General features: G+C 34.4%; 1 protein-coding gene across 9 annotated transcripts in view; it reads right to left on the bottom strand.

Annotated features, from left to right (window-relative positions):
• LOC129246503 (transient receptor potential cation channel trpm) overlaps positions 1-17,980 on the bottom strand; it is a 209,069-nt gene that overhangs the window by 150,578 nt on the left and 40,511 nt on the right. For 2 of the 9 annotated variants that reach the window (XM_054885374.1, XM_054885375.1), the window contains exon 1: positions 3,594-4,291. The exons of 5 other annotated variants lie outside the window; for them this stretch is intronic. In XM_054885374.1, coding sequence (XP_054741349.1) covers positions 3,594-3,935 — 342 coding nt within the window. In that variant the 5' untranslated portion in view covers positions 3,936-4,291. Of the gene's footprint in view, positions 1-3,593; positions 4,293-17,980 lie in introns of those variants that run through there. 2 more of the 9 variants (XM_054885373.1, XM_054885376.1) reach the window with 2 other exon arrangements.

The raw sequence follows: 17,980 nt of genomic DNA, 5'->3' as shown, positions 1-17,980 counted from the left end.
TCGAAACCAAAGCATTTGTATCATATTTTAGCTATCATAAGCCACTCGTATCATTTGTTGAAATTGAAAACATTGAGGATGAATAATAATAAAATGAAGAAAATAAAATATGAACTTTATAGCAATATTATAATGAACCTATAATTATCCCACTCCTTATGCTGCTTTCGTCTCATTCTCTCTCAGTTTGTTTTACGGAAGGTTTCACTTCTATCGCGTCTAACCGTTAGACTGGTATTTTTTTTAATTAGATAATTATATAATATTATATTTTATTTATTTCTTTTTTTTATTCTATTTGAATTTTTGATTTTATTTTATTTAATTTTCCATTTTATTGTACTTTAATTAATTTATTTATTTTAAATTAATTTTAACTCCTTTTTTAATAAATCTCACATCAAATTTTTCGTTCAAACTCATTAAATTTTATTAATATATTTTCCAAACTGATATTTTATTTTGTATGGCTAGAAAAATAACTGATAAATAATAACCTTCATTTGTTTTTCGTTTTGTTATTATTTTTCTTTCATTTCCTTTTTCTATATTTACTTTGTCCTGTGCGAGTACCTTTAATGTGCAAGTGGTTGTAGCCGTGTTTAATGGTACATGATTGTGCATTGAAGTGAGGGAAAATTTAATAAAACAAACACAAAAGGAAAGAGTTGCTAGCACAGGCTTGTAAACTTACTCATGTCCACATAAAAAATTCAGCAAGGTAAAAATATTTGCGTAAGAGTGTATTAAAAATGCTGTAAGTCAAATTTCTTCTTTTTTATTATTTTTTATTTCATTTTTATAACGAAAACAACACAAATTAATTGCATTTTTATTATGTACAGCCCGTAAAAATTTGTTAGCAAAGGATACCAAAAAAAAAGTGATACTTTATTGCGTTATGCTTAGATGAATAATTAGATATTTGTTGTTGAAGTAAGATAATTGGTCAGTTTTCGTACATCGAAATAAAAAAAGGGTTTGGGTAATTGTTTTGTGGAATTCATTCACGAAAATTTAATAAAGTATACACCAGAAGTAACGCGGATACTTAGAAAAGATTACGATAAAGTTCCAATGATTTTAAGTGGCGATTTTAACGTAAATTTTGCACTGGACACAGCGGTTCCTTTAATTGACTTTCTCAATACAACATTCAATTTAAAAATGTGTAACAATCGCACTGAATCGACAACACGATCAAAAATAACAATTGACGCGGTATTTCAAAAATATGTTGACAACATCGAAACCAAAGCATTTGTATCATATTTTAGCTATCATAAGCCACTCGTATCATTTGTTGAAATTGAAAACATTGAGGATGAATAATAATAAAATGAAGAAAATAAAATATGAACTTTATAGCAATATTATAATGAACCTATAATTATCCCACTCCTTATGCTGCTTTCGTCTCATTCTCTCTCAGTTTGTTTTACGGAAGGTTTCACTTCTATCGCGTCTAACCGTTAGACTGGTATTTTTTTTAATTAGATAATTATATAATATTATATTTTATTTATTTCTTTTTTTTATTCTATTTGAATTTTTGATTTTATTTTATTTAATTTTCCATTTTATTGTACTTTAATTAATTTATTTATTTTAAATTAATTTTAACTCCTTTTTTAATAAATCTCACATCAAATTTTTCGTTCAAACTCATTAAATTTTATTAATATATTTTCCAAACTGATATTTTATTTTGTATGGCTAGAAAAATAACTGATAAATAATAACCTTCATTTGTTTTTCGTTTTGTTATTATTTTTCTTTCATTTCCTTTTTCTATATTTACTTTGTCCTGTGCGAGTACCTTTAATGTGCAAGTGGTTGTAGCCGTGTTTAATGGTACATGATTGTGCATTGAAGTGAGGGAAAATTTAATAAAACAAACACAAAAGGAAAGAGTTGCTAGCACAGGCTTGTAAACTTACTCATGTCCACATAAAAAATTCAGCAAGGTAAAAATATTTGCGTAAGAGTGTATTAAAAATGCTGTAAGTCAAATTTCTTCTTTTTTATTATTTTTTATTTCATTTTTATAACGAAAACAACACAAATTAATTGCATTTTTATTATGTACAGCCCGTAAAAATTTGTTAGCAAAGGATACCAAAAAAAAAGTGATACTTTATTGCGTTATGCTTAGATGAATAATTAGATATTTGTTGTTGAAGTAAGATAATTGGTCAGTTTTCGTACATCGAAATAAAAAAAGGGTTTGGGTAATTGTTTTGTGGGAATCATTTACTAGTATTAAAAATATTAAAACCTGCATAAAACGAAATACAAAATTAATATCCAAATTATTTTGTATAAAAATGGACCTAACAATTTGTACAAATAGTATTTGCTAATGTATAACAATTTCAAAATAATTTGAGAACTCGTGCATTTCTAAGCAGTTATTATAAAGTATGTTGTACGACCACTTCGCGCTCTGGTATTAAAAGCCAGAATAGGATTGGGATATCTACATCTACATAGGATCGGGATATGGTCCACTGACTCTTGTCGTTTCTGCGACCAATCCAAGCGGAGACGCTTTGTGCCAAACTCCACTATCTTAGAATGCGCACTTTGATTTGTACTAGATAGAGAGAAGGATGTGATTTGAAGCTCGCACTTCGACCTCATGGTCCCTTGCACCCACTATTCATCACAATACTTCATCCAAACCCAATTTCCTTACTAAACTTAATATCGAGCAGAGTACGTGCCTTTCTTCTGGCTGTAATTTGACGAGATGTCTTAACTTTATTCGCGCTATAGCGCTACATTCAAGCAGAAGGTGTATTAGAGCTGGGTTGGACTGGGTTGGGATGTCAAGGAGACATAGTTTATATGTAATTGCCTATGTTTAGTTTTGGTTTTATTACACCCATAGCCACGATTGGCTTGAATTTGTGGTGTTCAGGATGGGCTCAAAGTTTCATCGTCTTCGTACATGGCAATTGGCTTATATGAGAAGCTCTTTCACGGCTAAAATGCATGCGAGGATTTGCTCATAAACCCACACATCTACGGCAGTCAATCAATACACAAATACTTCAACTTTCCTAACGAGCATCAATTTGTCACTAATGACTTATTAAAATTTCTTTAAAAGAGCCAGTTTCAGCACTTTACTAAAGGCAATCTGCATTTCATACACTAACTGCACAGAGCAACAACAGATACGCGTAGAAATGACCCACAGCTGTGGGAGAACAACTTTTGAAGAGAGTGGCTAATAGTAAACAACAAAAAAGCACAACTCAATCAAGAACAAGCATTACACTGGATATCACTGCAAAATAAGTAGCTGCAGCTCAACTCAAGGAGCAGTAAAGTAAACAAGCCGACCAACTGAGATAACGCCAATGAAAACACAACCACCAGCTGAGTGGTAATTGAGAAATTGCGAGAAATGCAAAAATAAACAGAAATAGCAAAGAGGTGCAGCCATTTTTCCAGTAGCGCATACTACCAACGAAAGATACGCTGCCATCGCATCATAATTACACTCCCCGTGAACACTTCTTCCATGAAACGGCAATTGATGTGATTGTGAGTAATGGGTAAAAAGGATGAACACAGTCACATACCTCACTTTGCTGCTCCTGCATATCGGACACTTTCAACAAATCGCGCACATTAAGTATGAGCACACGCGTGAGTGTCGATGAGACGGAGGACCGTTTGCGCGAAAATTGCCGTCGCCGTATGCCGCGAAAGGATTCGGATTTATCAATCGCAATGCCATTGACATTGTCGCCATCAACGGCTGATGGCCGAGCATCTGGAGAGAGATGTGAAGTACTCGAAAGTGGGGGAGTGGTAGGTGAATGTGGTACACGCGCTGAACTGAAACGACGCACCGTTGAGAAATCTTTAGAGACGCGACGCAGATATTTTTGTGCGGCACGTGGTGAATCCACAATAACCATGGCGGTTAGAGGAAGTGAGAGAACGCGAGTAAATCATACGACTTTTGCACTTGATTGACGATTTCGCGCTAACAATTTTATTATTTCGATTACACGACTACTTTGCGGGCCATTAGTTGGCTTTAGCGTAGTAACTTTTTGCTCACGTTTACGTTCTTACTTTTGAAAATATGAATGTGCAACAGTTTGTAGTCGTGTCGTCATTGGAACCGTTCACTCACTACACGAAACTTTTTAATTAAATCCACAACACTTAGCACTTAATTGTGAACGCAACTGCTGGATCTTACGAGCATATATTATTAAATGAAGAAATGCTCATTTCTTAGCATAGTAAATACGAGTACTTGCACCCATCGACCACAACATGTACTCGTCGTACAGGCGTTCGAGCTGCGGTTGTGTAATAAACTGCTCGGTCGACGCTTGTTTGCTGTCGCCATCACCTAAGCCCTATGCGACTTGACAGTTTGCTCGCAACAGACGGATGGACGTTTAGATAGATAGAAGATGTACTATATGTATGTATATGTGTGAAGATAGACTGGCTCACAAGTATTTGCGCTATAAAAATATACTAGCACTCATTCACACATATACAAATGCGTTAATACCCGACAGTAAACAGGCAGGCGCTGTCACAAAAAGACTAGTAATGGGCTACACATGCGAAAAACACGTGATACATGGGAACATTGTGAGTCGATTTGAAAGTTAAGCGCGATGGAATCTGCATTGTACTATGAATATGAAAGATTATTACCAAATGAAGTAAAATGGACATTTTTGAAGTGAAAACTTCTTTAGAATCGTTGGGAGTGATTTGAGAAAAAGTGAAACGAAAAAAGCGACACTCTTGGCTACGAATATTACATATAAACGTAGCGACGAACTAAATAACTTTTAGGCCAGCGCCGACAGCATGGCTAGCAATGTGAGCTTCCGATCCAAAATTCTTGGTTCGAATCACAAGAAAAAAAAATTTTTTATACAGTTATTTTATTTTATTTTATGATATGTTTATGAGGAGCTTTTTTTCATGGCAGAAATACACTCGGTGTTTTGCCATTGCCTGCTGAGGGGTGAGCGCTATTAGAAAAATAGTTTTCCTTAATTTTGGTGTTTTCAGCGAGATTCGAACTGACGTTCTCTCTGTGAATTCTGAATAGTAGTCACGCACCAACCCATTCGGCTACGGCGTTTGTTTAATTTTACTGATGCAAAAATGAGGAAAAATATATGAACAAAGTTTGCTTACTGTTTACACATTTTCCAAAGGTCACGGAGAACCAAAAAAAAAGTCGATTTTCAAACAAATACGAGTGCATATGTGTAATTGTGTTAGAGTTTCGGTCACGCCCCAGCAAAACCTGCGTGCATATGTGTTTGTAACATTCAAAAAAATGTAATTGTGTTAGAGTTTCGGTCACGCAGGTTTTGCTGGGGACGCTCATAATAGCAACCGCGTGTGAATTTTTATATTCGTAAATATTTTCATTTTTAAATATTTACCGCAATTATGCCGAAAAATAATGCAGAAAAGTGTCGTGAATATCGACAGAAAAAAAATTAATAAATAGCATCACGGAATTCATTCACGAAAATTTAATAAAGTATACACCAGAAGTATCGCGGATACTTAGAAAAGATTACGATAAAGTTCCAATGATTTTAAGTGGCGATTTTAACGTAAATTTTGTATTGGACACAGCGGTTCCTTTGATTGGCGTTCTCAATACAACATTCAATTTAAAAATGTGTAACAATCGCACTGAATCGACAACACGATCAAAAACAACCATTGACGCGTTATTTCAAAAATATGTTGACAACATCGAAACCAAAGCATTTGTATCATATTTTATCTATCATAAGCCACTCGTATCATTTGTTGAAATTGAAAACATTGAGGATGAATAATAATAAAATGAAGAAAATAAAATATGAACTTTATAGCAATATTATAATGAACCTATAATTATCCCGCTCCTAATGCTGCTTTCGCCTCATTCTCTCTCAGTTTGTTTTACGGAAGGTTTCACTTCTATCGCGTCTAACCGTTAGACTGGTATTTTTTTTTTCTATACGCCTCGGCGAAGCGTATCTTCCAGTGCTTTGCTGCCATAAAAAAGTGTTTCATTTACCCCTCAGAGGCAACATAAAACAGTAGCTCCTTTCATTTATAGGATTCCATCAAACACACACCACAAATTCATGGAAGAGCCTGGTCAAGCAACTACCAAGAAAAGTATGCGTAAACTATATAAATTTGTAGGGGCTTACAATAAGAGGAGACAAAATTTATATAAAGATAAATAAAATAAAATATAATAAAACGCAAAACGAGCTAGTTTTTTTTTTTTTTTTTTAAGTTAAACACAGAATTTCCTATTATGCATACGAAAAGCGCAATCCCGTTTGCAGCGTGGAAGAATCGACTTGGAGCCATTTTTCCACCAGCCTTTCGCACATATCGACGGAAAGGTTGGCAATTTTACATTTGATGCGCCTACTATGACGCTCAAAACAAGTATTGACACTTAAAATTGACAAGGGACTTCACTACTTGAGTTAATTTGTGAGGGTGAAGGCTTAGATTGATCACAATGTGTGACTCGCGCTAGTCACATTACACTCGAAACTAGTCAACATTAATTACTTTAAGGCTAGTATCATTCTAATATGTACCAGTTACACGCTTGCCACTCTAATTTATTGCAGGGTTTGATTGTATGTGGGTGCGCATACAAGCGCGAAATTATACTGTGGCTGTGATGCTGAGGATGCTATTTTATTTGTCATATTTTGTTATTTATTTATTTAGCTTGAAAGAGCAGGGATGCCAGCTTTGGCGGACAATAGATTTATTGTTAGCTTGAAGTTGTATATGCGTTGAAGCCATAAATAAGACCGTTTTAGAGAGAAAATTGCTTTTGTAAATTAAAGAAGTTTTTAAGTACGTACTACAAATTGAGAGTGTTGGAATTATATATGCAGTTGAGGGCGGCATTTATATATAATTCGATTTATGAAGTAATAAAATGATATACGATTTTCTGATAATATTTGAATGCTCGTAGTTCAATATTTTAATGCAAATAGGAAATAGAATCAGAAGATAAATGAATCGCTTTCAGCTCACTCACGAACGATTAGTTTATTAAACTCGTGTGTGGTTTCCTTCGACTGGAAAAGTATACTTTGTATATCTAAAATTATTTTAATTACTATATTATTATCGTTATTTTATTATTGTTCTTATTATTATTTTATAATATTTATAATATCATAAGCAACAGTTAGATGAATAGCAAGAGTCTTTGATTCGACGCTTTTCTGCCGCTTTGTTTAGACTCTATTAGCTTGACGAACAATTTTCATGTGAAAGCAACATCAAGGTTATCGAGCAATATTCACCACTGCGTCATTGCTCGATATCTTTGATGTTGCACTCGCTAACGCCTACTATTTCAGTTTTTGATTGAAGACTTCGAAGCAAAAGCTCCGCGAAATAAAACGAAGATCCACAGAGATAATTTTATGCTTTCGAAAAAAATTAGTAAAGGCTTGTTTAAACTAAAAAAATGCGTTCTTTTAACTCTTATAAACAGAAAAATTAAGATGTAATACAAAATTTGAAAATTCTTTAGGCTAAAATTGCTTTCTGATGCTTTTAAAATTTTACACAAAGCAAATCAAAAGCTCGGTTAAATTTAAAGAAATGCCTTTTAAGGATGTGCATGTAAACTTTCATAGCGATAATTTTGAGCTTTCACAGAAAGATAATCAAAAGCTCGGCTAAACTTAATATTATATATAAAATGTTTTAAGAATTCGATGGGACTTAATAAGATATTTGTTGACGCCCTATGCTCCAAATAAAAGTTAAAGCATCGTATATATATTGTATATATATAATATATGTATGTATACATTACGAAGTTTGGCAGTCTTTTAGTATGAATTTTATTTCGGATGTTTTTGAGCTTTCAGAAAAGGAAAGGTAAGAGCTCGGTTAAATTTACAAAAATAATGGATTTTACTTTAAAATTTTACAAGCACATATGAAAACATCTGAATTTTGACAATCCTTTGAAAAATGTATGAAACTTCGTTAAGTTCGTAAACTAAAATATACATTTGACATTAAGATATAGTTCTCTGTAAAAATGGTATTTTTCCTAATTAATAAATTATTTTTTTATATAGTAATAATACAAAACTTTCCGCTTTTTAATGGGAAACAATTCAAACTATGTAAAATTTGACGAGAGAACTTTCTAGGTTTCAAATCGGACTTAAAATTTTCAAGGACACATAGTTGGCTACAAACACTATTTCTGGAAAACCTACTGCAAACTCTTCCGAGTAAACAAAAACAAATGCAAACAAAAGTCAAGTAACTAGCTTCAACGATAAAAAAAAGCTTCCATTCGAATTCCCACAAGATTAGCAGCCCTGCCAGATAACGTCATTAAAGTGAATGCGTTGGACTGTTTTAATAATCTCCAGAAGCCAGACAATCAGCTATATATCGACGTCAGCAAAGTAAACTTAGCGCAAATATTATAAATAAAAAACTCAAACATTATAAAGTGTGCGGAGGGGTGTGTGAAATTTTGCTATTATAAAGTTGATAATCAAGCTAAGTAAATATTTTCCGAGCGATGTCTAAAATTGACAATCCGCTTATCTCGCTGTTTTAGCGTCAAATCGCTAGCCCTAAACACGCACACTCAGACATCCAGAGAGCGCTGCTATGCACAACCAGTTAGATTGCCCTTTCTCCTCCAGAATGCACTAGTACACGCGCGGCAGCCGTATACTTGTAACTAACTGGTGCTGCACAGCGCAACTGTGGCTTTTGCTGACATGGCGATAAGACGTTGGCGGCGAAGCTGATGTCGGGTGTCTACAATGAGTTTGCTTGTTTGGTAGCAGCCTTGCGCTTGTCAATCGAAAGAACTACAGCTAGCTTTACACTTGCCACAGCTGAAACTACCGATGCAGTTATTGGCGGCGAACACGTGCGTCAAGAGACAGAATGTGACAGCAAGTGATTAGAAGTAGTAGTTATAAACTGCATTGGAAGGAGCGTCACTTGTGACACCTACCCACACACTTACACAACACAGAGCGGGCACATGAAATTCCTTAATGTATCCGCTTCCGCGCAACACTAAAATTAACTATAAATAACTTGACACAATGCTAATATCATACATCCGAAACAGCATCTACCAGCAACAACAACAACTGGCAACTAGCATCCGCATCAACATCCACATACACAAACCGGGTTGTGCCACACATTGTTTGCATTGTGTCTGCCACTTGATGCGCTATAAGTGGAGATTGCACACGCTCAATGCAATTAGAAGGAAAGAGCGTTTAGCTGTTTTATCCCTGGCGAGGAAGTGTAATTTTTGGCAACTACGCTTCTCGTCAATTTACCGCTTACTTCAAAGCTCTCCGAAATAAGCAATTAACCGCCTTTTATCTGTGATGGAATAGCGCCTGGAGATAAAAGTGTCAATTGCTTGCTTGACGGAGACAAGAGGATGTGCAGATATTATCTGTGTAATTTACCGACACACATATGTATGTATAAATGTACACAACTAAATTGCGGCTTACTATATTGTCCTATTCATAATGGGAGTGGTGTCTCTTAGTTTCATACAATTCTGACACGTTTTAAAAATTTACCTCGCTTAAGGGGGAACGCCACTGAGAAAATTCAAAAAAATCGATTTTTTTTTTTCATAAATTGTTAGAAAGTGGTAAAAATTTTAAAGCGAAATTCGCTTTATTCACGATTCTATGTGCACTTAAGTGAGCGCCCGTCGCTTCGGCCTTACGATACGATGCTTCAATTCAAACGCGTTTTTCTCGAAACGACTTTTCTTGATACGGTGGCAACAATTGCTCGAAGACTAATGAACCGAATTTAATTTTCTTTTTTTTTCAAAATTTTTGTTATCACATTGGCTATCGTTGTACGTAGCCGATTTTCAAAATTTTGAAAATAACTATTTTTTGGGCCTGTTGAAAATCAAACACACATCGAAATTCAAATCACCACCATTTTGTCAAAAAACAAAAACAGAAAAAAACACGGCTACGTGCATCGATAGCCACTATTGTGTAGATTAATATATTTTTGGTTTTTTGATTTTAGATGATTATTCATTGCTGTATCGCTGCCACCAGATGACGTCATTCTTTTTAACTCGATAAGTTTATTTACATAAATTTGTCAATTTTCAATATTTTATAATAAAAATTTTCATCAACATAGTTTAATACATATATAGTAAATTGCCTTTTGTTCGATCCTCGAATAATCATTCCTACTTACAAAAAAAAAAAAATACCCAAAAATCGACTATTTTTTGACTCCCCCTTAAGGACAGAATACTGAGGACTTGGTTTCAAGAGACGTGAATGCAGCTTGTACGGGTTTCAGCATTTAGGTGAGCTTGCCTTCGTAACAGAGAGGATTTGTGAGTGGCTAGCATTTGGTTGGTCAAATAAAAAAACAATTGTTTCTATAGTAGTGACAATTATTATTATTTTTTTTTTTCTTGCAATTCTCTTTCTTTGGACTCTAGTTTTAAGTCTAGCTGAGTTAGTTAAAGTTACAAGATAGCTATTTTTTTGTTTCCCCGCCTACTTACCTAACGCAAACACGAATGTTTTATAACCTCGACATCAGCAAAGGCATCAAAGATTTGCACACAGATTATAGTTGAGATATATCAATAAGAATTAATATCTTCCACTGAAAGAAAAAGTATTTTCGCGGTAGGACTAATCCAGTGAGCTTGCGATTTACAGGTGGTGCTTTCCCAACATCTTCTTTAATTTCTTTCACATCCCTTTCTGAAGCTTCTGCAACAAATTCGTGCTAATTTGCAAAAGTCGCAATAAGTATTTGAGTTCAGTTCATATAGCAAAACTGCTAAAGTATTTTGAGGTTTCATTTTGAGTTTCAATAGAACTCTTTTTATGATAAATTTACATTTTTAATTATTTGCCAACCGGTTTTTCGAAAACCTAGAAAAAGCTGTAAAACCCATATTTGAGCGATATGCACACTTCGGACACATATAGTAAACAATGGTGGGAAAAAGTTATTAAATCTCTTATATATATTATATAGGTATATAATTGGCGCTTACACACTCTATATCGTGTTTACCCGAGCTTACCCTCCTAAATGTGGCATGCGTCTTGATGTTGTTCCCCAAGTGAAACTCTCTTCCGAAAGTGTTTTTAAACCTTTTTCGTTTTAGGTAGGAAAAAATTATTTACGAGGGTTAATATGTTCCATTGAAATATATCTAGAAAAACTTTATTAGGGTGTTCTCAGACAATATTTGTAAACTTGAAAGTCTATAAAAAGTAAAGCGCAAGCAATTTCCATAAAAAATGCAGCACTTATTTTTGGTTTCTTTCATTTACGTTGCAAATAAATAGAGCTCGGTCACACTTGTTTATGCTTAGTAAAACATGTAGGCACTTGTATTTGCAAGTACTTACCCAGCCAGTAGCTTTTTGCAATCGCAACGGAAACGCCCCCAAGGAGTATTGGGGAACTATTGGCTACTTGGGTTTCTGCACTAATTTACATCCCTTTTGTCTAAGAAAACGCGTGATTAAATTTTCCAAGGACAATTGTACAGAACACTCTAACCCTCTAGCGACCATATAAATGCGTTGTTTGTCAAGTTTCTCAAAAAGGGCTAAACAACCTGATTTGGAGAGAACTAATGGATTAAAATATTCTACGAAAATATTCCTTGTGAAATTCTATTATATGCGATTAAGTAAATATTTTAATGGGTTTTCCCACTTTTTCAAGAAGCGCTCAGGAACATACTCGTAATTTTAAGAGTATTTAGTCTAAAACATGCAAAAAGCTGTGGGGTTGTGCTATCTGATCATAGCACTTTTGTTCTAAATTGGTTTCATTGCCCAAACTTGTTGCACAAAGCTAGCAACAAAGCCCCAGTAATCATTTGGTAACAAACTCGTTAAACATCTGACATTTCCTTTTAACTCAAATGTTGTTATTCCACATTTTATTTTATTTTTTAATTTTCAGAAACTTGCACGCATAGTGTACAGGGTTGGCCATATTAAACTGACCCATGTGATTATTAAAAAAATATGGAAAAAGAAACATTTTTTTGTGTTTCATTGTGAAAAACATTTAATTTAGTTCAAGGAGATTCGTTTACATCACTTTTTGAATATGATATCGCGCAAGTGGTCGCCCTTAGCTCGTATAGCGTAATGTGCCCGTTTTTCGGCGTTTTCCATAGTTTTGGCCAGCGTCTCGGCCGATATGGCGGCTATTTCCCGTCGGATATTGGCCTTAAGTGCGCCTAGTGTCTTTGGCTTGTTGACGTAAACCTTAGATTTCAAATAGCCCCAAAGAAAAAAGTCCGGTGGCGTCAAATCCGGTGATCGTGGCGGCCAGTCAAAATCGCCGCTTTTGGATATCAAACGGCCAGGGAACAAAGTCTTCAATAAGTTGACGGTGGCTCGTGCTGTGTGTGGTGGTGCGCCATCTTGCTGAAATCAGAAGTGCTCCATACCATTTTCACGAACAATCGGCATCACAAAATCGGTTATCATGGCCCGATAACGCTCTTGATTGACGGTCAATGGTTGGTGTTGACCATTTTCAAAGAAGAACGGCCCAATGACCATATCAGCGCAAATGCCACACCAGACTGTAACTTTTTGGTCGTGGAGAGGTACCTCTTCAATAATTTGAGGGTTTTCAGTGGCGTAGAAATGGCAATTTTGCTTATTTACGGTTCCGTTCAAGGAGAAATGGGCCTCATCACTCATAATGATTTGATGCCAAAAATCCTCATCAGTTTGGGCCATTCGGACGACAAAATTGGCATATTCCAAGCGACGAGGCTTATCGGCCGGCAACAGTTGTTGATTTAGTTGTATTTTGTACGGGAATATCCCCAAATCTAAACGAATGATACGTCGTAGAGTGGTCCGAGGGATGTCCAACTGAGCAGAACGACGATTACCTGACGTTCGCGGCGATGACTCGATACTGGCTCGTACGGCCGCGATATTTTCGTTAGATCGTCTTGGCCGCTTTTTATTTGGACGTCAGGTATTAGCCACAGTGCCGGAAGACAAAAATCTTTTGTGCATTTGCTTGATTGCGTTCTTTGACGGCGCACTTTTCACTTTATTTTTTTTTCTCCACGCACGTTGCGTTTTTACAATCGAGAAGGAATTTTGAATGTACAGCTGAACAATTTCAGCGCGTTCTATTGGGGTGTACTGTTTCATGGTTTAAATCTCCTTCGACTGACGCTTCCAACGCGGTATGTCATTAGCTGATCTGAAATTATAGTAAAAAGTTATAGGGTTACTCAATGGGTCAGTTTAATATGGCCAACCCTGTATAATAAGTATTGTTCACAGCTTAAAATCACTTCGAGCATACAAAATAACACACGAGGACACACAAGCAAAATAATGTAGCTTTCGTGCATGGATCTTAAGGAACGATGTTGCTCTTAAACGCAACAAAAAGCTTTCATAATTCAACACCTTTGTATGTAAAGTAGATACAAAAATTAACAAAATTTGAACAAAAGTTACTTTGGCTAGGCAAGCCCACAATGTTCAAATAATTTGCCACTCAAAGTGTTAAAAACCCCATCCTAGGCAAACTTAACAAATACTCTCCCGCTTACATTCTTCTTAGATATAAATGTACGCAAAAGTATTTTAAAAGCATTAAAGCGAAGGCGTAATATTAGGGTGGCAAAGAGGTTGGAACACGGGGCGGATAAGTAACTTAAAGTGTAACGCAATGAGCGTGAAAATAATTGAGTAAATTAGAGGAAAACAAGAACGTAAGAAAAAATCCAAAAGACTGACTGTAGAGAAAAACGGTAATTATTCTAAAAGGAATGGAATTGTGCAGAAAGTAACCAACAGATAAGGATCGAGGATTCCTGAATGGAAGAAAAATGAGAGGCTTGGCCACCACTAGCACATATAAAATAATGAATTAAATTAAAATTCAATTGCATGAATTGTAAGTAAACTAATTTCTTGCCTACCCATTGTTTAGAAGGCAGAGGGTGGTACTTACGGTAACATATGTAGGTACTAAATGAAGGTTCAAGACAAGCACTTTAACAAATATATATTTGCTATGTAAGTGTGTAACCGAAAGATAATAAAAGCATTTAACTAAGTATTAGTTGCACAGATGCATACTCGAAAGTGCGAACTTGCTGTAGGTACGTCTATCAATCGAGCTAAGAATATTTGTGCCATTAGAGTCAGGAGTCATGGTTGAGCTCTAGCGTGGCACGTAAAAGCTATTAATAAAACACTCCATCTGTTACATGCGACTTTTTTGTATACACGTATGTATGTATGTATTCAATTCGTAAGAATATTTACTCGCAGAAAGTCTGCACGTAGCACAAATCACATAATTAGAGGGCGTAAAATGGGGGTATAAACTGAATGTACCAATTAATTAAAATCCATTAAAGATATCAGAGCAGAAAAAATCGGTGGTGTATAAGTATATATGTACTTATGTGTGGTAAGTATATATGTACTTATGTGTTAAGTAGGTAAGAATATATACTTTAGTACGAGTAGTAATTTATACCAGCGCATATTGCGCAGCTAAAATCCAAATGCGTTCATATGGTCATCTGTATATGCTATGTGGGATTTATGCGAGTGTGTACACTTCAGACAGTTTTACATACAGAAATATGTTAATAGTGAATTACGTGAATTTCTACTAAAGCTGTGCGGATAATAATGCCACGATATTTACTTGAAATAACAACGAACAAAACAAATGCTTTGTCTAGATTTTCGTAAAATGCTGGAAAAATGCATAAATTGGCATGAATTCTATGTAAGTTATAAATATTTTAGCAAACAACTGCTTTATGAAATTTTCACATTTTGTATAACATTTTTCTCTCAATTTCAGTGGAACTTTTATGCAATAGGAGTTTTTTTGCAATAAAAACTGAGCAGCAGCTATCAAGTATTATCACATTGTATGCCCCTCACTCATGCCACCATACCTTCTACTCGATCTTTTTTTCACAAAAATTGTCGAATTTGTATATCAACATTTACAAGTATATCATTGATATCTCCTCCGCTAAAAAGAGTCATCTATATATGAAGAGTTTAAATGGCCTCTGCTTTAGAATCTATAGTATATACTCAAAATTTACAGTTGAGAAGTTTTCACTATTTATTTATTTATCTCGTAACTTCAATTATTTTTTTATAAAAATACAGTGTATACCATAACAATAACCATATAAAGCAAAGCTCCGAACTTTGCATACAATTTTCAAAATTCGGCCAATTTTCGTGAAAATTGCAAACCTTTTACTTCGAATTTTTAGAAAAATTATTTACGAAGGTTAATATGTTCTATTGAAATATTTCTAGTTCAACTTTACAGACAATATTTGTAACCTGGAAAGTCTATAAAAAGTAAAAGCGCAAACAATTTCCATAAAAAATGCAACACTTATTTTTGGTTTCTTTCATTTACGTTGCAAATGAATAGAGCTACTACTAGGTTACGTTTATTACGCTTAGTAAAATATATAGGCACTTGTACCTGTAAGTACGCTTGTATCTTTTTGCAATCACAATGGAAACGCCCCTAAAAGAAATAATGAAAAGTGTTGCATATCTCAAGGAGTATTGAGGAGCTACTGGATACTTGGGTTTCTGCACCCATTTACATCCCTTTTGTCTGAGAAAATGCCTAATGAAATTTTCCAAGGATAATTGTGCAGAACACTCTAACCCTCTAGCGACCATATAAATGCGTTGTTTGTCAAGTTTCTCAAAAAAGGCTAAACAACCTAGTTTGGAGAGAGCTAATGGATTAAAATATTCTACGAAAACATTCCTTGTGAAATTCTACTATATGCGATCAAATTCGGTAATTCACTCAGATAAGTATTTTAACGGTTTTTCCCACTTTTCCAAGAATCATTCAGGAACATACTCGTAATTTAAAAATTAATTAGACTATAAAATTAAATTTAAAACTTGGCCTGATGTTTTTTTTCTTAGAATGAAATATATTTTAATTCACACTTTTTTTTTGATAAAAGACTGTTAAAAATCAAACCAGTTTTTGAACCACGTAAAACTTGCATTTTACTACACGAAAACTCAAAGAGCTACAAAACACTATACCCGAAATTTTTCTAAAAATTCGAAGCAAAAAGTTTTAAAGTTTCATGAAAATTGGTCGAATTTTGTAAATTGCATGCAAAGTTCAGAGCTTTGCTTTATATGGTTATTGTTATGGTATAAACTGTATTTTTATAAAAAAATAATTGAACTTACGAGATAAATAAATAAATGGTGAAAACTTCTAAATATTTTTTGTTTTAGGTAGAAAGAGAGTTTCATTTGGGGAACAACATCAAGACGCATGCCACATTTAGGAGGAGAAGCGCCAATTATATACCTATACGAGTATAATATATACAAGAGATTTAATAATTATTTCCCACCATTGTTTACTATATGTGTCCGAAGTATGCATATCGCTTAGATATGATTTTTAAAGTTTTTTCCGTGTTTTCAAAAAACAGTTTGGCAAATAATTAAAACCAACTTTTTTGGTGATGTCCTATAGGGCTGTTAAAATCGCATTGAGGGTGATTTTCAACTACCAAGAATCCGGTGATTATGTACTGAGATTTTCGGCATTTTTAATTTAATTAATAAAAGCATCACACCCTTTAACTTTTTAGCAATTACACAATACGACTAAACCAACTTTTCTCTGTGTATTGGGCCAAACTACTTTTTTAACGATTGAATCATAACTAAAACAGGAATGTCTTTGATTTTCAAAGTCACGAAAATCCCGAGATCTTCAAAGTCGAAAATTACATTTGCAACGCACACGCTGTCATTGACTGCTTTTGCCGAGAGAAATATTCCCCCTTCAATGACGTCAACGCACCGGTATATAAAACCTGCAAAATTGCATGCATTTGGTAGCGATTTCTTTCCTTAACCGATATTTAATTCTCTGCGAATATCTCTCTTTCACTAATATGAAGAAATAGCTGAGACGTAAGAGATTTGTGTGATTTGCGAAAGTTTAAAAAAGTCGTAGTGTTTGCAGTGCATCAGAAATTGTTAAGCATATAAAATGGGCTTATTTTCAAAATTTTCATTTAACTCAATTCCGCATTCTTTCGATATGATGGCATGATCTTTGCTTGTCATTTAGACCTTGCGTTATACTTGAGTAATCTTTAATAAACTAATAACCATTTTGTAAAATTATTTGTAATTGATTCGATGGGCGGTCGGGTGACGTTTTGACTTGCCTAAGAATTATATTTACATTTTGTTCCTAGAATTTATGAATATTTTATGATAAATTGCTGTTTTTGTGCTCGATTTTTAGTGCTTTTTCATCAAGTAATTATAACTAAAATTTTTTAATTACTCTTTACACTATATGCATCACGTTCGGTTTACTTGCGATTGGATTATTTAATGATTCACTTGTTCTGATTTACGATTGCCAGATTCAGCAGATCAATTATGATATACACTCGTGCAAACAACACTCTCGAAGAACTCAGCTACTTTACTATCTGTATGCGTAGCAATTTTTGTGTACATAAATCAATTAAAGTCCAGTTCTCTTTTATTAGTACTTCAATTTTGTTTTTCTATATTTTTCTTTGTTTTATTCTTTTCGCTGATTTTTTTTATTTGGTACTTCTGCGTTTAAATTGTAAGCACTCAGGAAGCAGTTGAACATTAAAAAACACCAATCAAGTAGACATAGCAAATCAAAAACATAGAATAAACATTGGGTAAGGAGAACATGTAAACAAACATACTTATAAACAAACATTTAACATTAAACAAACAAACGGACGACCGAGCGCACGAGCGCGTTCAAATCTCCTATGTATGTATGAGGGTACGTACGGGTGGGTGGGTAGGTG

Source organism: Anastrepha obliqua, chromosome 4, assembly GCF_027943255.1.
Source record: "Anastrepha obliqua isolate idAnaObli1 chromosome 4, idAnaObli1_1.0, whole genome shotgun sequence".
Taxonomy (NCBI): Eukaryota; Metazoa; Arthropoda; class Insecta; order Diptera; family Tephritidae; genus Anastrepha; species Anastrepha obliqua.
Note: the sequence above shows the minus strand (reverse complement) of the source record. Positions and strands in the feature narration are given on the sequence as shown.